Genomic DNA, 20,892 nt, shown 5'->3' with positions numbered 1-20,892 from the left:
TCATAGAATAGTTTTGGTTTGGAAAGGACCTTTAAGATCATCTTGTTCCAACCCCTTGCCACGGGCAGGGACACCTTCCACTAGACCAGGTTGCTCAAAGCCCCGTCCAACCTGGCCTTGAACACTGCCAGGGATGGGGCATCCTCAGCTTCTCTGAGCAACCTGTGCCCGTGTCTCACTACCCTCACAGTAAAGAACTTGTTATAAATATCTCATCTAAATCTATGTTCTTTCAGTTTAAAACCAAGTCTTTAAAAAAGTCTTTGCTTATGATTCCATTGCTCTGGCTGGAGGTCCCTCTCCTGTCTCAAGTCAGCATCCAACCATCATTTCTAATTTTCTGGAACATTTTACAGTGGCAAAAGGCAAGGGTGCATCAGCATGTCGCCCCTCTAGGTTTTCACATAATTATCCTGTTTGAGACAAGTTACACAGCTGAAGTGATTTCTTCACACTAACCTAGGCAGAGAGGACAAATTTCTATTCTACCAGAATAAACCCCCTCTTCTTTAAGCAAAAAATTAAAAACCTGCCCTGCAGCAAGTTTTCCCCAATATCCTTATCAGATACGATTAATCTGTCTTGTTAAGGGTACAAAGAGCTGCACATTTGATTACCTACACAAACTCAACTATGCAACACTTCATCTGAAAGTCATGATGCAAATCCTATACCAGTACTAATGACATTATGCCTCAGTTTTACTCATTTAGGTTCAGGTTCCTAAACAATTCCCATCTCTGTTGACACAGGAGTAGATTATCCATATTCCAGGTCTTCTAACTATCAGGTTTAACTGAACTAATGCACTGGGACAGGACCACTGGATCACAGAAGTATGCAATACTGTACGCTATTCAGTGGCGCACACACCTCATCTCTCATAACTTAAGAGACAAATTTTCCACAGCCTATTTGTCTTAATTTCTACCCAAGTTCTAATTTGAACCAATGTAGCTGAAGGTAAGTCAACTGGCTAATTTGCTATCTATTATTAATTCTAAAGTGATTTTTTTTTCCAATGTCAGTCATATGCTGTATACATTGTATTTGAATTCTACACTAGCACTTAACTCATTAAAATGTACTGCAAAACTCATGAGTGCAAGAACTCTGTCTTTTTTAAATATGCTCTTGACATTTTAGAATGGTGAGGTTTATGCAGGGCCTAGTGGCCTCCAGTGAACTGCCAACGGTAGGTCCACTGTATGCAGAGGCATTAAATTGGGCAAAAAACCCTGTGTTAAATAAATGTTAATCTTAATAAAGCAATTTTTTATTTTAAACTGAGCTACAGTGAATTTAAATATTCACAGGAAGTCTAAGTCTTCATAAAGCAGGCCATACGAGAATTTCTCTGTACCTATGAATTTCAAATAAATGGTATTAAGCATCTGACTGCAAACAATAACAAATAAATCTGTATCTTTGCATGCTAGAGAAGTTTTTGCAATATATAGTGGCAAATAACCTGCAGGAAAATGAGCAACAGCATCTTACTGTGATTTCCTACTGTGTTCCTTACAGTGTTCCCACTGTGCGAGAAGTAGCTCTCAATTCAAATTATGTTAAGATTAAAATAACTACATACAGATAGATGACAGCCTAAAAGCCAAGAATCTCGCAATTTACATTAAGAAAACCCAAATCAAACCAAGCTCTACAAAGCCAAAGCATGCTTTTGCCATTTTGAAGTTACTCTGCACCTCCTTTTACATTCTCAACTGCATTTGGATTAGTTTATTATAGATATTAATTATTTATTTAAAGAATAAGCTGGTCCTCCCAAAATGAGCACAACAAAGATTCACTAGGAATTGCCATTTTACAATAACAGTTAAAAAAAGAATTCATCATAAATTTTCCAAACTTCTGCAAATACATCACAAGGAGCCCAGAGCTGCAGCAATATTGGACACCTACCTTGTTTCAGCACAGCATTTCCACATTTTGTTACTGCAATCTTAGCATTATCAATAGGACCAGGAGGATCTAGTGTGACACAAAGATGATTAAAATTGGGAGAGCTGAAAACAAACGGCACGTTGGAGGTTCTATTTTCAAATGGAAAGAGAAACAGCTCATTTGTTTACTACTTCTTGTTTTACTGCTTGACAGTACTTTCCAAGTTGTTAAAAGCTAATCAGAATTTTAATTAAGAGCAAGTTTTTCAAAGCATTCATGATTCTACTAAGTCTTAGGCAACATAAAACACATATTAATCCTAATTCTTACCCCTAGCAAAGTTTTCCTAGAACAGACAAGATTGTAGAACATTTTACCAGTGTTTCTATTTCAGAAGTTTAGAGGCACGTAAGTAGGATAAAATGATGTTATTATTGTAGTTAAAATGATGTTATTATAGTAGTTATTCAGTTATCTACGAGTTTAAGTTGTGACAGTGAGTTCACAACAAGAAGCTATAGTATTATCTATCAGTTTGCACAGCAAAATCCACCCCTCCTTGTACTTACATCCAGTTTTCCTGCTGTGCTGACAGCCAACCCCCTGTAATCAAGCAACATTCCTTCCACAACTATCTGGTTATCCATTCTTATGTATTATTTGACTATATTCTGTAATTTGGTTCATGAATATATTTGTAACCTATACAACCTGTGTCTTAAGATGTTTAAGAGCCTTCATTGCCTTCTCTATCTGTTCTTCCTACAGCCTCCTAGCAAAGCAAAACCAATTTACTTCAACAGTACCACTACATGACAACAAAAAAGAAAAGATTACCCAGATTTTGAAATGGAGCACAACTTACCACTGTCTTTACCCTTTACAAATCCTTCCCATTCTCTGAACCAGTGCATACTGATGCAGTAAAAGGTTGACGGAGATTCTTCTTCTTGGAATGCTCTATTAAGCTGAAAGGAGAAAGAATCTATGTTTTTCTGCCTTTCTCCCCTCCTCCCCTTTAAACTCCTGAATTATTTTAACCACTGTAATTATTAATAGCATAATGTTACACTGCTACAGAACATTTTAAAGAACTACTGACCATCAGAACAGTAAACATCTGGTAAATTCCCAAGGTGAGATTTTGATGTAGTGGTAGCCTTCATATTAGAAAATTATTTATTCTTTAATTAAGAGTTTATTTATTTTTTCCTGCAAATGGCAACGAGTTGTTCTTAAGCACAAGTGCTTATCCCCATTAGACACTACTGGATAATTACAGTGAAGGCTGAGCTTTCAAGTAACAGAAGAAAGCAGCCAACTTATTTTTGTAAAATTAAAACAGTGTTTTGAAAGATTTGCTCTGTAATTTTATGGAAGGTTCTTTGTATGATGAACTATATCTTCATCTATGGTTATTTTTTTCTTAATACATTGAACAGATGCCAGTATGATTCCAAGCAAGGCACAGTGAACTAATGTACTGGGACTTTCCTTTGCTTCTGTTTAAAAACGATGGGGGGGGGGGAGGAATCACATCCTGATTTTCTGAGTTTCTGTTGCAAAGCCTTTATAATTAAGATTTTATGATTTTATTAAAATCCCAAATTAAAAATTAATTTAAACCTAATTAAAAATTAAGATTTTTAACATTTTATTCTTTTTCAGAGACTACAGATCTTTTTACAATGTTATTAAGAAACATGCAAAAAAATCATTTAAACCTTTAAAGCCATTATCTTTTAGCTCCGTAATAATTCAGCTATACTTCCCCCTTGAAACCATGAACCTAAAGCATCAACACAACGTCTTAAGGTTTCAGACAGAATAAATTCTGCAGTCATTCTCTAAAGCAGTCTTTACAGAGGATAACAGAATTTTCTGTCTGCTAATCAGTAACGATACTTGCACAACAGTGCACATATAATCATTGTTTATACTGGAAAGATGCTGATCGCTAAAGCAAATGAGGTTGACTATGCTGTTAATAATAATTACTATCCAGTGGTAACCCAGCCTAAAGAAAAATCAATTACGAAGAAGTTCAAATAGCAGTTAAAACATTGAAAAGCCAATGCAATCTCCGAAGTACAATTAAAGCACAGAGAGAACTAAAAGTAGAGCTGCAATTCTGGTTTTCCTCCCTCTCATGAATTAAGATAGCAGAAATGGGACTCCAATATCTCTGCATTCATTTTCACTGAAAATTTCAAAACATGGTTTTGTTTAAGAATTACAAAATCCTTACTACTATTTTACCAGACTCATGTGCATAAACTCTTAATTCATGGAAAATATACTAGCTGCTTGATATTAATTTTACAGATTTATTACAGTATGAAGGTATTTACCTCACACTGAATTATTTATGTTTGTTTATATATCTAATGATATTTTTGAAATTAGAATTAGAGATTATGATTAATGTTTTGCTGGCACAGCATTATTGTACTTAAACCTTATCAGACTGCACAGAACAGATCGCTGGCAGTGTATAAAGAACAACTGATCATGTGGCTGCACTGTTTCCATACTATAAAAAAGCAATTTAAGAAACATATAAAGTATTTTCTCTAAGTACATTTCCATATAAAGTTATCTGGGATATCACAAGAACATTACTGTTGCCAACGGGAAAGAAGGATTCTAAGACATTTAATAAAGTCCATTTGTTTCAGGAATCACCTATGCACTTCTCGTAACCCCTTGGGTGAAATCATGAGTATCAGGTGATGTCAAAAAGCAGAATGAACAAGTGTTCACTTTTTTACCCGAATAAACATTTCCAATTCATTTTTCCTTCTTTTTTCAATTCTTTCAGACTCTATTTGGCAGGTGTGACAAACATACAGATGGTTAACAGCTGGTCCTCCTCCATACCTGCAGTAAAAATAAAACAACATTAACCTTGTGGAAAATACCATGTAAAAAGATCATGTATCTGTAGACAGAGCAAGTGTCAGCTTCTTATAATATTTAACATAAGTCTGATACCTGCCAGTCACACTGATCCACAAATGCCATCATTTATTTTCCTAGTAATATTTTGTACTCCATCCTAAGACATAACCATCTTCCAAGTTCCAACTGCCTAAAGCCAGTAGAAACCACCTCAAGCTCTACTGTATCACATACTTCCAAAGGTGTTACTATGGGAAGAACATGACAGTGAGCAAGTATTCTGTTACATATACACCCTGTGTGATTTTATTAAAGGCCTCCAAGAAACAGCTTATGGAAATGTTCCAGCCAGTTTTATTTTAAACATGTTCCTCCATTCCGCTGCAGGCTTTTCATCAGTTTACTGCCCCCCCTAACACTAGCCTGTAAACTTGTTTATTGTTTTGTTCTTAAAAAGTTATTCTTCATGACCTTCCCCTCCATATTTTCCTTGTGTGAAACTGCATGCATGGAAGTCTGCAGGTGCACTATTACTGAGAAGCACAGGAGATTGTGTACACACACAGACACACAGAGGCATCATTGACTAGCCTGGAAACTACAAGCCTCATGAAGAAAATATTCTTGAATGACTCGCAGCCTTAAGAGATGCATCTACTACAACAGAAAGGTCACACATTGAGATAAGGGTATTCCAGGTTCTACTTCCTAGTAGAATCGTTATTTTTGACAGACCTGTGTTCTCTTCCAATTTTGTTTCTTTTCTAAAACTTTGTATTTTGTTCCAAAAATCTCACTTTAAGTGGGAGAAGAGAGAGTGCTCTTAAGCATTTACATTTAAGCATCTCAACATTTATCATGTGGCTTTCTCAAGTGCAACATGAATCAAAGTTCAAAATATGAAGGTCTATGTCTTAAACAAGAGTGAAAAATAACTGTGGTTACTTTGTGAATAAATTAAAGAAAAATCTGCCATGGAAGGCATTACTTTTGTACGTACAAGTTTTTTGGTATATATTCGATCATCCCAACTTAAAAGACATATTTTATAAAATGGTCACCCATCACTTAAATTGCATCTCTGACACTTCGTCTTTAAACTGCAGTGATCATTTTATAACTTTTTAGTTGAAATAGGTCAAGTATGGATTATACTATATTATCTCAAAGCAACTCTGACCCCAAAGTATTTGGAAATGGATAGGAGTAGCGCCACATGAGCAGCAAAATAAACATGTCTGGGACATCGATTGGCAACTGGCATTTTAGATGAGTATCTCCTTTTCCTTAACATTATCTCAGCGAAAGACAGCTTCCATGATATTTGGCTTCCTCACCCTAAATTCGCACCCACTGCAGCCATGATATTCTCCTGTAATTCCCAGATAACAGCGAGACAAAAAGCAAAACATGGGTGCTTCAGAGCTACTCTGTGTTAAAGGGTGCATGTGCCAGTCAGGAAGCCAGACAGAACACATTTAGCAACAATTCATACCTCTTTTCTACCTAGTAGGACCCTATCACCTCTGGGACTTCACCTTCCTATCAAATGATTGAAGTTTGACATCTTGTCAAAAAAGTTTAGAAAGCAGGAAAATCAACTAGAAGTTTAAAACCATTTTCCTTCAGATTTAACAAATCTTTCTGCATACAGAAAACAAATACTGCCTTTGTCAGTCAGAATTGAGTACATCTACGAAAGTAGAAATAGGCTGGAAATAGCATTGTTCTATTTTTCACTTGTGTCCATTTAAACTTTAAAGCAAAAAAAACCCCAACCCTTCACCTATATTGCTTAGGTGGCAGGAAATAAACAGCTAAAAATATTTAATGCAAACACAATAGAATCCTTAAGGTCATCAGCAAAGGTCTTCTACAGCTTTTTGTTACTTTAAAAGGAGACACATAAAAATCCCTCTTTTATAAGCAAGCACTTAAGCCTGACCTACATTAAAAAGCATGGAGTAGTTATAAGGAACACTTAATATAAGTTATTTTGCCAGCAGTACTGGCAGCTGAGGCTATGGATTCAAAGCCAACATAAAAGAAAAGCTGTCTCCAGCTAACAAGAGAACAGGAAGCTGATACAGAGAAGTCTTTCAAAATACCTCTTCAAAGTGTACTTTTGCTGACCTACTTTGTGTCATTCAGTACATACCATACATGTTTATTGGTTTAATGCTCAAGTATTATTGCAGTAACACAGTACTTTTAGCATAACTTTGCACAAGCAAATTCCATAAATTGGCTGCTTGCAATCCCTTCACTTAATTCTGTACCTAGAGTACTTTTTCTCTCTTTTCCTGAGCCACTAATTCTGAAGTCTGATGTTGCTGCTCAGCACATACTTCCACTCAGATCGTACCACTGGATTTTTTCCAGTTACAGTATAAAACTTACCTGCTGTACAGATTATCCCATATATTTTGAGGTAGCATTACAACTAGGTCCTCTATAAAGTTAGCTTTGTGTGGAGGAACACCTGCAGAAGCAACAACAAACAAAACAAAAAAAAAGGGAAAAAAATAAAAAAAGAAAAAGAAAAAAGACTTGCAGATTTTATTCAGGACATGGAGGGAGGAGACTATGTTAGAGGTTAGAGGAATTAAAAATACAACCTTTCAATGAATTCAGAGAAATCATGTGAAGCGAGTTTTACCACAGTATAATCTATTACTCTATTTAGAGAGACCACTCTAATTGTAGTCTTTCATGAGGCTGAGAAGTTTATAAAAAGCAGAAGCAAACTACATGAAAGATTAAAGGTCTACAAGCCTTTTTAGATACCGATTGCAAAATGCTTCTTAAGGTATACAATTAAAATGTTAAAGAGGGATTAAATATCTTGTTTATGCCTGTAAACACATTAGCAAATGGCCTACTCAAAATTCACTTATTTGCTGTAGACCTTTTTGAACTACTTCAAACAACACTAATGCTTGAAAGTAAGGAAATTTTGAGGGAGGCAGAGGGGCTTGCAGAATCAGATGCATCGAGCTGAAGCACATAGTAAGCAGCTACGTGCCATGCAAGAACTCTTTGCAATAGGGAAAAATCTAGTCGTTTGGGCACTTGTACAACAAGAGTCATCTGCTGTAACCCTGCAAAAGGAAATCCACAGCCACAAGGGCTCACATGTACATCTTCTGCACATTGTTCCTGGGCACACTATTCTTATGTGAAAAGTTTGTTTCAGCAACAGGGGCAGCACTGCTAAATGTTACAGCTGTATTTTTTATTAGAAAATAGGTGTAAGAACACCACATAGTAATGATTTCTTGGAATGTTAGCACTCAAATATGGATAGTTCCCCAATGTTCTCCTTAATGCAATTCTCGCATTTTTATTAACATTTAGCACGAAGTTAAAATTTTATGCTCCTACACAGAATATACAGAATTACTACTATATTTTCACACTTCTATGCACTGGCTACTCTGCATCAGACCAATTTCTTGTTCCGCAGCTTTCAAACCTTCTTGTTGCTTCTATCGTGTAGCTGCAAATAAGATTTAGATTGGCAGACCGAAGTATCAAGGATGATGATAAAGTGACATGATTTTTAAAAATTGAATATACATGTTTAGGAAGCAAGCAGATAAATCAAACTGTTCCTCTTTAAGAAAGCTTATGAACAAAATCAAATGTGCAGGGAAAAGAGGAGAAAAAAGATAGGAGATCTTCACATGGTATCATTTTCAACCAGTCAGCTACTAAAATGAGAGTAATCATTGACTTTGAAGTTACAGTTTTAATTTACCTAAGAAGTTACAGAAGTTATAATATGAACTTACTACATTAAAATTCCTTTAATTAAAACAAGTGCATATCCCTGCACAGCTACAAGTCACATGACACTCAGTTATGGTCTCACCTCCGTGCATACAGAGAAAGTCATTATTTGAAATTGGTCCTGGCTCTGCAAAAGTCTTGAATTTATTTAACCACTGTCTGGAAACATAGAACTGCAGAAGACTTGGTTCCATCATATTGAGTAGACCTGATATCCTCCGTCTCTCTCTCTGTGCTTCTTCACTGCTTTTTCTATTACCAAAATAGAAACCATTAAACATATATCCTTGTGTACAATGCAAATAATTTATCTTGTGATAACTGTACTTCTGAGTTCTAGTAGCATGAAGCAGTTGACTTAGCCTGTGAAATAACTTGCACCTTTTATGTACAGCCTGAGCCACCATCTAAATGTGTGGTAGGAACCTGGACTGTCACATTAGGGAACCGTGTGTCACGAGAGTCAGAACAGTTAGTACAGAACGGGAAGGGCAGCAAAGACTACTTGCTCTATTAAACCTGTGCTTGTCCTTAGTTCTAACAAACCATGGCACATATGTTATCATGCTTACAAGAAAACTTTTGCCTCCTTAGTTCAACAACAAAGACCCCTGGCAGTTCCCATTCAACCTCAGAAAGCAAATAGTTCGACTGCAACAGAGACAGCTGGCTATCCTGCAGAGGTGATTACTACCACAGGAGGAGGAGATAAGCCTCTGCCCACCTGCCTGTTTCCTCTGCATCTTTTGAAATAAAGCTCTGCAAGCTGGTCCTTTGGCAGATGTTCCTTACTTACCTTCAGAAGTCAGATTGAACAGTAACTAGATTGGGTAATTCCCCTACTTTTCCTGTATCTCCCTATTTTTCTCATTGAGGCTGTTGCTGCTGTCCACCTGGAAATATTTCTGCTCTCCTGTTTTTAGATTGAATAGAATCTCTCTTCTCCAAAAGCAGGTTTGAACCATTCATTCCATCCTCCAAAACCTCGACCCAAAACTTGACTCAGCGTCACACAAGAGCTGGACCACCTCAGTTAACTTATGGTGTCAAAGTTGCCTCAAATAGCTGACAGAAAAGCTTCAGGTAGACCTAATGGCCACAGCAACAAGACTATTTATAGTCTAGCAAAACAAGACTAAAAGAGTAGGAAAAAAAAAATGCTATAAACCCAAATAAATACATTGCTCATTTAAGTTTAGATTAAAATTCTTTAACAAAAGCCTTAAAAGTCTAAAAAACGGAATTCAAGTAGGTAAGCTCACTTTCCAGCTGTTAATTTAAAAATTTACACGTATCTCCAATAAGCTTTCTAAAAATGTGCTGAAAGAACACCTATTTTGTGTGTGTGGTAGTGTTTTGTGAGTATATTCTTTTTAAAAAAAACAGATTTCATGAATACTGTTCTTTTATTATTTAAATATGTTTGCCCACAATGAGGTACAGTGTTCTTTCTTGGCAATACAGCATGACTTCCACATTCCTTTCAAAAGACCTACTGACCCAGACTAACAGGCTTAGCCCAGACAGTGGCAGATACAAGTGTTCCTAATGAAAGTTAAACGAGAACACATCTCATTTCTTGTGCAACTCTGACACAATCTGTTTCGCAGTAAACTTTTAGTGGAAATTTGATCTTAGTACAAGATATTTAGAATTTGAAAAGTGAGTTAAGTTGCTTCTATTATTTCAAGTACAAAAATTCCTTAGACTGAAGATGATAATAACCTGACTTCTCGCCTTTCAACTTTTAGGAAAGTCCAGCCTCTAAATTCCCTGAAATTAAACTACAAAACAGTAAAACGTCTGTTGTTCTACATCCCATCTGCTAAAGACTTTCCACGCTTCCCTTTAGAGCTCTAACAGTTAAGAGTCTGTGTGCAAAACCTCCCATTGTGCATCATTCCTTTCCTCTGATTAAAAAGGAGGTAATTAGTGGCTAATTCTAACAGTTCTTTACAGTTCTCTTTCTGGTCATCTACTACATTTTATTTATGCAGATTTAATTTTCATTTTAAGTTCCATACATGTTTTAGCAGTGATAGAGCAAGTGTTAAGGACATAACTGAAGGATTAAGTCTTTCTCCAGCATAGGTTGTTCTGGTTGGTCAGACTCTTCCATTATAATTCTTTTGTGGCAGCTAATTTCTGAAAGCTGCCCAACTGCTTTAAAGTTATTTACATACCTGACTTACATAAGCATGATTGTACTTTCAATTTCTTACCTGTAGAAGAGAACATAGGCTTCTGCATTTTGCACTGTGGATTCTGATACTTCTGTGACACTCTGGTCATCAAATTCATACCACAAATTATTTAAATTGTTGCGACAATAAGCTATATAATGTCCACCTAGAGTGTAAGAAGCAAGATTTATTAAAGTGTCCATTTTACTCTGCAACACATGAAAAGGAAGTAAGTCCAAAAAAGGCAAGTATTAAATGGGAGAAACATTAAATCATTAGCAGACATAACCTGGACATTAACTTCTCTCAAACTCAGGATCAGCTTCCCCCCCCCCCCAAATTTCTATCAGCTAGTGGCAAATTGAACACTGCTTTCAGCATATTCTTGAACTCTTCCAGCAGCTTGATGTTTAATGCACTCCTGAATGAAACATGAAACTTGAATCAGAGTAAGACTGACTGAACAATTTACCTTAATCAGTTTCCACAGTCAACTCTTTTCAAATCTTTGTATGCTTTATAATGGAAATTAGCATAGATGTGTAATGGCTACATAATATCAAGACCATACTTAACTGTGTTCTGAAGACTATTCATAATACAGTTTACATTATTACTATTTTTAAAATACATATTCAACTGCCAACAAGTAAATAATCAGATGTCTACTAAAGTGATTACGAGAAGCATCATCCAGCAAGCACTGAACAGGAGGTGAAAAAGCATCCAGAAAAAATGGGAAAAACTTCATCTGAACAACAGATACCTCAAGGTTGGAGAGTGCGAGGGGGTGGGTAACCTCTATAAAAATCTATGAGGTTTCTGACTTGAAACTGTTCTTTGTCCCATTTTCTAAATCTTATAAACACTGAAAGCACCTAGGCAGAAACAAACTTGACATACAGCGGCAGTAAGATGTTTATTCAGCTACTCATCACTAGCCACAAATAGCAGCTACTGCCTCTTCTGGGGTTAATTGGCAGCAATCATACAAAAAAACAACTTCTAAAAAAATTACTGGCATCTTTGTGGTGAACTCTTTCCAAAAAAGTAAGTCATACAAAACATCAAAACTCTAGACAGGCAAACAGCAGCTGTACAGAACAGCCGATCAACTGGTCATCTGCTGGCATGTAACACTATTTTTACATTTATACTGTTCACTTTCAATAGTACATATAATTTTTTTAACTTTATATTCCAGGATTTGTTAATTTTTTTCCACCTACAATTTTATTTCAGTATGCCATAAAATTTCAAAGATGTGTCAACTCTTTAAAAACAAGCCATCTTATGGTTCAAGGTAAAAATCACAGCATGTATCCTTCACAGTATAATTACCAATGCTCATCTATTTACTCTTCAGTATATGAGTATCCTTAAACAGAAGGGCTGATGTGAGTATCAACTACAAAGACAAAACAATCAACTTCATACTTACTGCTGGCAGTTCCATGATGGCAGATGACAGACAGAAGATCGTAAGTCACAATTTGAGCTGGACTGTCCTTTGCAAGGAAAGGCTGAAGATCAAGGCCTTCCAAGGGAAAGGACACGTGGGTCCCAATTTTAGTGGAAAACATAAGTTCATGTCTAAATCTTTTGAGATGAATGCACAGTATCTGAAAGAAGGATCGAGAGATTCACTCAAGAACTTCACAGGGTACTTTCTGACATTTAATAACTGCACTGTGCATGCCATGTTTTCTTTTTATCATCCCAAAAAGATCACTTTTCTCTATGGCCTGAGGCAACTACCTCTGTGTGACAAGCTCTGACAAGCTCTGTGTTCCACAGATTTTATTTATTTTTTTTAAATCAATTGCAGCTCAAGAAGTTAGAAATGAATTTGTAATTATCTAAGACTTATCTTACTGACAGTGTAAAAAAAACCCAGTCCTGAAGTTACTAACGCTGATTCAGCAATGAGCAACATACCTGTTCTCTTCTTCAATGCACCTATTGCACAATCTTGTCACGAGGGACATTAATTCTTCCTGATTGTTGCAGCCATCAACTCATGTTTTGAAGCGTAAGATTGGATTACTTTTAAAACGTGAAGTTACAAGCATTACTTTTAGAAAATATTTCCGGTCTGGCTGTAGTATTTAGGTCTATGATCTACAGTATAAGTAAGTTCTGCAGGCTGACAGTTATAACATAGTAAAGTTAGAAGAATGGGGTTTTTCATGTACAAAGTTCACTTTCTTACAGTGTGAATCATCAGACGTTGCTCGCATTTTAAAAACAAATGCCAATATGAAGATACACTTTCATCATGTAACATTATAAACACAATTTACCTCATGCAACTCATTAGATTTACCACATTCCTAATCATGCAGAAAAAGTGCTTTAAAGTGCATGTAGTAACAGTACCTCAGGAAATTTTTGCACTTTGCAGAATTTCACTCCATTTCTTAACCTAAGCAAAGGAGAAAAACAAACAACAAAACAACCAATACTTAGTTCTGAAAGGGTTTTTTTTTAATTGTGCTGAATCAGCAGAAATCTAAACTGAACAATACATGTTAGTAAACCCAAAATATTTCTGGCATGTAGACTAGACATGGAGTAGCCAAAATGATGCAAACGATGCTTTAGAAGACAAGACAATCTGTACTGCTGAAAAATTCAAAGCAGCAAGTACAGATAATCAAGTTCCATCTAGCTAACAGTTCCTCTTAGCATAAAGGAAAGAACTTTAAGCTTTGTTAAGCTGATCATTCAGCAAAATAGAAAAAAAGCCAAGTTTATTTTTAAGAAGTGATCTACAGCAGAACACCAGTATATAGCAAGGAATAACACTCCTTTTCCATAAAGAGCTCTGAGCTGTCTACACGCCACTTCTGTTTCCTTGTTCTCTAGTATTTAAGGCCACAGTATATTTATTTATAACACGCTGAAGGACCTACTGCATATCAGTGAAAACCTGCTAGTAACATAGAGGGCTGAAAGCATTTATTTTCAATCAAAAACAGTTCAAAAAGGTCTGAAATTGTAAGGAACATGAGAGAGAACAAAGCACAATATGACTGCAATATGGTACGCTGAGTCAGTGTTTCCTGACTCCTGCACCTTTGTAATAGTAAATTTCTGACAGTCAGAACACAAGGTAGTATCAAAAGATTAATAGCACTATGACATATCCAGCAGAAATAAAAGCCTCTTGACTAACAGAAGCATTGAAGCACTCAAATTAAGACAAAGTAAAACAAAGGTAAAAGACAGCTTACTTTTTACATCTTCCACAGCTGTACATGTTATCACCTGCAAATACCAGGGAGAAGACAAACAGCCATTATTCTCTAAATCCAAATAGTTACCCTTCAAGCACATACACTTGATATATAAAAATTTCACAGGAATTTATCTTTAGGTTGCATTGAATACTTAAGCCGTAAGAGTGTTGACATAGCAAGTAAATAAAAAGGTTGTTAGGTTTTATGCTTGTAACTATAAAGTGGTACAGCATAACGTGAAGAGATGAGGATATATAATTTAAAAAGGAAGTAATTCGCTAGGTCCAAATTAAGTATTAATATAATAGGGTTTGAAATCTTTATGACCCTTCAGTTGATATCACTTCATTAAACCAAATTCGGATTTACTTGACATTTCTAAAGCAGCTTTCACAGGCATTTCTTGCCTCAAATATTCAGTTGAATGAGAAGCTTACCTTTTTAAAATGAATGATCCCATAAAAGCAAGGAATGACTGTATTACAGTCTAACAGCTGGCCTTTGCTTAATTGCGTGAAGTGAAGAAGATATTAATCATCTTATTATGATTAGAGGAAAAATATCAGAAGAAACATGTTCATGTAATTGACCTCTTACCCTTGAGCTCATCTCTGGCGAAAAAGGCAGCAAGACAATCTTGTAAGGTTACAACTGGACCCCAAAACCAGCTAGGAACACATGAGACAACAAACCTGAAACATCATTGATAGAAAAGAAAGAAAAACAACAAATGTTCTGCCAGAAGAGCAGAAACTGGAATTTCAAAATAGATTAAAAAATAAAACAAGGTAAGTATTACTTACCTTTTGAAATACTCCATAAAGAAAGCTATCCATCCCTGGGGGGCATATGCTTCTCCACATGACCCTGCCTTGACTAGAGATGTCTGATGACTTGCAGAATGGAGTTTAGCAAGATCTTCCTTACCTGGAATAGGTAAGGACAGATCCTGAAAGGTCTCCAGGGTTACAGACAGCTAAAGAAGAAAACAAATGAAACAAAACAGAGTTAAGATTGAAGAGAAACTGAATTAAACTGACTATTGTAAAGTTCACCAGTAACTACTAAGTCACTGTGTAGCTGAAAATTCCACTAGGTAGCAAATTAATTATAAATAAGGAGATGTAAGAATTCGTTTCTAAAAAAGGAGGAAGAAAAATTAACATTTTAGAGTGAATTTGCACATTGTTATCACTGAAACTCTTCAAGTCATTATTAATTATTTGTCTTCCTACTAGTCACACAAAGCACTATGATTTTTGCCTCAGGCTCCTGTTATACAAGCTAGTTTCAGAAAGCTTCAGCCCATTGTTTTGACAGTATTTTACTTTGACGTTATCTTGACCTGATGTAACTGGACCCGCTGCACGAGAGACCCAGCTATGCATTTTCCTGCTCCCATCCTGGATTTTAGTGATCACATTTGCTTTTTTGAAGCTGCTATTACTATTTCAGTAAACAAGTATGAAACAACTGAACCTTCTGAGGAAATCTGTCACAAAAGAATAAAGTTACCGGAGACTCAATGTATTCATAAAGCTGTAAGTATTTGTATTGAGGAAAAAAACATGTTAAAAGCTAGAACTTCCCCTTCTTACTCACCCGATCACAAGTCAGGCACTGTACTGAACTTATTATAGTCCCATCAAATATATCAGAGATAACACTCCTGTACTTCTTGCGCTTCTTCCTTTTTGGTGATGATACAGTTGCAACTACAGAATGACAAACATTAAATGCTGAAAGTAAATCAAGATAAAGTGGGTTCTGATTTCCTTCAACTTTGTGTAATATAATTAGAGATCACACACATTTAGGATTAAATTATGAACCAAGCCCTATTTTCTAAGTATTTCTTTGAAATTACACAACCAGATTACTGCTAGTACCAGGCAATTCATGTAGGTTCCTCAAGCAGTTTATGGTGGAAAAACACAAGAAAATGTTGCCTCAGTTTAAGTAAAACTCAAACTGCCAGTCTGGAAATCTACAGCCTCCTGCTACGAGATTCATCTTGGCAGGAATCCCCCAAGGTATAAACTTTAAAAGGCACGTTCTGACATTTAATTTGATCACATCTTTCCACAAGTTTTAACCATGTTGGGCTGAAGAGCACATACACAAGCTTATTGTACCACAACACTGGTGACAGTGACAGGGTTGAAGTAGACTAAACTTACTACTGTAGAGTCCAGCCTAGCAGCAGTTTATTAAAAAATTAAACAAAAAAATAAAGTAAAACTCCAACCATAACATGTACTCCCCCTCCCCACCCAAATCCACTACTAATTAGATAAACACACCAGAACACTCTCTTGGGCTCTATAAATTACTAGCATGGTATGCTAAAATGAAGACCACAAAACCTCTTTTGGAGTCTGAATACTACCCAAGAGATCACTGAAAAGTCTTGTAGGAGTCAAAGGCAAAGTCTGTCAAAATGGTAACAGCCAGTAACAAGCAGTGAGCCCTGGAAATAGTGACAGAAAATTGAGTTATCTTTCTAACTGACTTCTCATACATTTCCCCTCTTTCCAAACTAGCGCAGTTGAGAAAGTTGTCTCAAAATATTATTCCATCTTCACAGAGTAGAGGCAGGTACTATTGATGCATGCTTTGAAAGAATCAGAATTTTACAGAAGTAAAAGGAGTTTTATTGTATGTCCGGTTTACATAATGCTCCCTCTCCCCAGGAGGGATAGGGGATTAAAAAATCCTTGAGAAAAATACTGCATTGGTATGCAAGACAAGAAACAACAAAATGAAAATTGTAATACAGACCAATCCAGTACCAGGAGGGAGAAAATAAAGAGCCTATACCTTTTTTGTGGACTGGTGCCAGTGAAGAGCATGATGAGAATGATTTTGGTGGACTGTTTGATAAGCGGGTGTTCATCCCTTCATTTGATGATGGGGTTTGGGCTGCAGACATATCATTCATGTGGACATCGCTGATGTACTCTGCAATTAATATATGCATTATTTCATAAATTCTACCAAAAAATTTACTGCAGAATGAACAGGCACAATGGTCATGCAGTTAATTTAACCACACTGTCAGGTCACAGGACATTTAGGAATGCAGCACCATTTCAATTCACGTATGTTTGAAGTTAAGAACAAAATCTCAAACCCCCACTCTCTTCTGGGTTATCTGAAACCTTACCCAGTACAAATCTTTAGTTTTTCAAGGAAATTCAAATTGAATTCAGAACACCTAAACTGAAAAGTAAACTAGGAAGGTACATTGCCTAAAGTAAATCCACCTACCCTATTTGACCTGTACCTCTCTACACTATTCCACAACTCTTTTCCACTCACACAGATATTCGGCTAAGAATTTGACTATTTCAATTGCACATTAGCAATGTATTACCTGAGAATCTGCTGTGTATCTGTACTTTGACAGTTCCTTGATTATTTAAAAATTCAGTGGTCTCTGAAGCACTATTTGTGTCTTTTTCCAAGTCTTCTATAGAATTTGTTCGTTTAAGCTTGTTGCTTGGTATTTTTTCTTTCTGCCAGTCTTTGGATGTGACTGAGTTGTTATCATCATCCTGAATTAACATGGTTGTCTCTGCAGGATCCTCTAAGACAGGTTTGAAAATAGTGTCATTTTCTGTTTTATCACAGGTACCACAGGATTCACAGGGCTGAAAGCCTACATCTGACTGGCTCTTGTCTTCTTCCATACTATCTTCAACACTTGTAGGCTGGGCATCTTCCAGTTCTACAACTGGTTCTTTAAGTTCTTCATGAAGTAAATCCATCAGACAACGTAAAAATTCTTGTGCATCCTAGGATTTTAAACAAGTTTTATGATATTATTCCATTATGTTTGGAACATATTAAAGTCATATCAGGAAAAGATACAAGTAACTAAAACAAAAGCTACAGCAAGCTGTTAAAGAAGAGTAAGTTAAATGCCTCTAAGGTCTAAAGTTCAAAAGAAATTTCATTTCCAGATCATCTATTTGTTTCCTGCATCCATTTCTTGCATGTAATCTTATCATATGAGTTTCCTCCAAAACATTTCTATTCACAAAAAGCTTATTTCAACAACTTAAAAAAAAAAAAAATAATAAAAATACTGCCATAGCTTATACAGGAATGATAAATGTAACTCAAGCAACTACTACAGTGTGGCCAGACCCCAGCTCTGCTGATAATGGAATGTTTTAAGAACAGTTTTTCAAAACCTTATGCCACATCTTCAGCAAAGCAACCAGAGCCTTGTTTTCACTGGGCATGGTAGTACTTTACTTAGAAGTGTTATGATGTACTTATCCTGTCTTTCCAATTGCATCACACTGTCAACAAGATTTTAATTCTTCTTCTCAAGCCTGGACAAGATTCCCCAACTATCAGTGTTTCCACAAAGAGCTGTCAAGATTTACTACAAGTCTAATCTGTGTTTTGAAGTATCTTAAGAGGCACCAAATTTCAACAATCCACGCAGCAGCTTGGTTCCTGGCAATAATCTAATAAAACAAGTGTGGGAGAAAACAATAGCCTCTCCTTGGCAACTACTACTAGTTCTATTTTCTTCTATTTTCCTTTCTGTATTTTGGTTGTTGATAATAATAATTTCTGCTGCTCAACATTACCATCCATCACACCAATTACTTATTAAGCTCACAAATGCAGACTAGAAAACATTCTTTCTCTTAAAAAGTAGAACTATCAGATTTGAGTTTTGGATTTTGAGTAATGGAAAAGAACGCCAAACCTAATATGCCTATTTGCTAGTAATCCTTTTACTCAAAAAAAGAGACTCAACCTTTGAGACACAGCTTAACTGATAAACATTCTTCACTCAGCAAAAGAATTCCTTTTTCTGCCTGAAGATTGGATTTGGCTGCCCAACTGGCTGCCCAATTTGTGAGGCTGGGCAATAGGAGAGTGTTGGTCATGAAAGACTTGCTTTGTTTTAATTGTTGCCATGAAACATACTAAACATACAACTGAAGTGTGATCCAGGCAGAACCTAAAAGGGTTCTCATTAAGTGTTGCTCTGCATGGAAAAACACATTCTCAGTGTTCAAAGCTGCGAGAACCAAGTTTCCATACAGCTTCTTTTTAGTTATCAGGATTGATTTTCTACTTTTCCAGAAATTCACGTGGCTCTTCAGAAGCCCATGAGTAAACTAAACCCCACTGAGATTACTATTTAAACATTTACTTTACAGCTACATGCAGTATTTTAACATTAAAACATGTGTTCTAATCCTCCACTCCTCAAGCATTAAACGTGCTAGCAGAATTCCTTTGAATAACAGCAGATTCCTGGAAGATCTTCGTAAGCTTTTCTAATTACAGGGTTTAAATTCTTCCTCTAGCTGAAAAGCTTTAAATGAAGTACTGCAAAATGTATGAATGCAGCAAGGTACTGAAGGATCAATTGAAGAATGCCTTTACTAGGTAATAATCCATGCCTACTTAACAAGTTGCCAACCCGAGTTCCTACAATACTGCTTAAGAAACACAGAGCGGTGCCTTTGTTTTTTTAAAAGATACTAAATGAAAACTAGATACTGTGTACTTAAGATTTTAAAAACACATAACTGGTAGATGAATATTAAAAATCTATTATATCCTTTTTTTATTTTTAAACACCTTTATTTTGTTTTCTGGGACATGTTATTCTCAGAAGCTGAAGGCCTTTAAAGAATTCGATATAAATGAACATAAAACCTGATTTAACTGTTGATGGTTCCATTTCAGATGATCTACATTTGAAGCATATAAAGTCAAGTTTATGTTGCAATTGCTTTTAACAAATACAGGAAGCATGGTATCTTAAGCATTAAATTTCAAAGTAAGAGAGAATTTTTCAGCTTACGCAGATTTGAAAGATATCAGAAAGTTTTACCTGCTGAGAGTAGCCTCGAAACGTTGGATTAACAGTTTTGATTCCTTGAAATAAACCAGTAGGAACAACAGAACCAGGTCTAAAGAAATAAGAAGTTTTAAATATGTAAGTGTATATAAAAAAGCAAGCATTTAAATGGAACTTTCTATCTTTACTGGGATCATAATTTTGCCTGCAACATGTATAACACCAGTAGTATTAATCTTAGCCAAATATAATATTGGTATTGAATTATTAACTATACTTCTTTTTTTTATATATATATCTGTCATATAACAGAAATAGAGACTGTATCAAGCCTTTTAGGCCACATTTCTTGACAGAGAATTAGATAACAAATCAGGCATATTCTTGGTACTATGCACAATTACTGTTTCTTTACCTCTGGACTTATATTTTGAAGTATTTTCTTAGAACAGAAATTCCATATAAAGAAATATGAGAAATTGATAAAACATTGAGCCAGAATGAAGGACAGAGATAAAGTAGTTGAACATTTTAGATGTATTTCTGGTACATATAAACATTTTTTGAAAGCTTACTTCATATAGTATTTATCATCTACTTCTTGTTAGAACTTCCGTACTAGAATTTACATCAATTATTTGTCCTATCTTTGGTAGCTATGGAAACGAACAGGTTATAAGGAGTGTTTTAATCCTGCAACATAGTATTTCCTTCCATAATTTATAAGAGTAATTCTGTGATACACACAAAACAAAAATTAGAAACCTGGGAAGGATGCATTAATCTGTCCTGACTTTGGAGTTTATTTATAATGATTTAATCCCCAAAATGATAAAATACCTGCTTTTGTGCCATAGTTCTGTCATCAGCTTGAGGTAACTTTTACAAATTGCTGGTTTCTTATCTGTTCGGGCTAAGCCTCCACAGTCAAGAAAAAAGTGTGTCAAAGGTGGACTGATTAAAAAGAAGAAAATAGGGTGGGTTTTTTTCAGGTTGTTAAAATACAACATGAAATCCGCATTTCACACAA

At 35.8% G+C, this 20,892-nt stretch overlaps 1 protein-coding gene across 5 annotated transcripts in view; it reads right to left on the bottom strand.

Moving 5' to 3' along the window:
* The window catches only part of USP33 (ubiquitin specific peptidase 33), a 40,863-nt gene that overhangs the window by 1,511 nt on the left and 18,460 nt on the right, over positions 1 to 20,892 (bottom strand). For 3 of the 5 annotated variants that reach the window (XM_030493901.1, XM_030493903.2, XM_030493907.1), the window contains 16 exons: positions 20,703 to 20,816; positions 19,896 to 19,974; positions 17,400 to 17,820; positions 16,844 to 16,984; positions 15,626 to 15,738; positions 14,827 to 14,999; positions 14,621 to 14,724; positions 14,018 to 14,051; positions 13,161 to 13,206; positions 12,223 to 12,403; positions 10,821 to 10,947; positions 8,681 to 8,850; positions 7,207 to 7,288; positions 4,677 to 4,785; positions 2,771 to 2,873; positions 1,924 to 1,992 (listed from right to left, as the gene is read on the bottom strand). In XM_030493901.1, the coding sequence (XP_030349761.1) occupies positions 1,924 to 1,992; positions 2,771 to 2,873; positions 4,677 to 4,785; positions 7,207 to 7,288; positions 8,681 to 8,850; positions 10,821 to 10,947; positions 12,223 to 12,403; positions 13,161 to 13,206; positions 14,018 to 14,051; positions 14,621 to 14,724; positions 14,827 to 14,999; positions 15,626 to 15,738; positions 16,844 to 16,984; positions 17,400 to 17,820; positions 19,896 to 19,974; positions 20,703 to 20,816 (2,066 nt within the window). The remainder of the gene's footprint in view (positions 1 to 1,923; positions 1,993 to 2,770; positions 2,874 to 4,676; positions 4,786 to 7,206; positions 7,289 to 8,680; positions 8,851 to 10,820; positions 10,948 to 12,222; positions 12,404 to 13,160; positions 13,207 to 14,017; positions 14,052 to 14,620; positions 14,725 to 14,826; positions 15,000 to 15,625; positions 15,739 to 16,843; positions 16,985 to 17,399; positions 17,821 to 19,895; positions 19,975 to 20,702; positions 20,817 to 20,892) is intronic. The other 2 variants (XM_030493902.1, XM_030493905.1) reach the window with 2 other exon arrangements.

Source organism: Strigops habroptila, chromosome 8, assembly GCF_004027225.2.
Source record: "Strigops habroptila isolate Jane chromosome 8, bStrHab1.2.pri, whole genome shotgun sequence".
Lineage (NCBI taxonomy): Eukaryota > Metazoa > Chordata > Aves > Psittaciformes > Psittacidae > Strigops > Strigops habroptila.
Note: the sequence above shows the minus strand (reverse complement) of the source record. Positions and strands in the feature narration are given on the sequence as shown.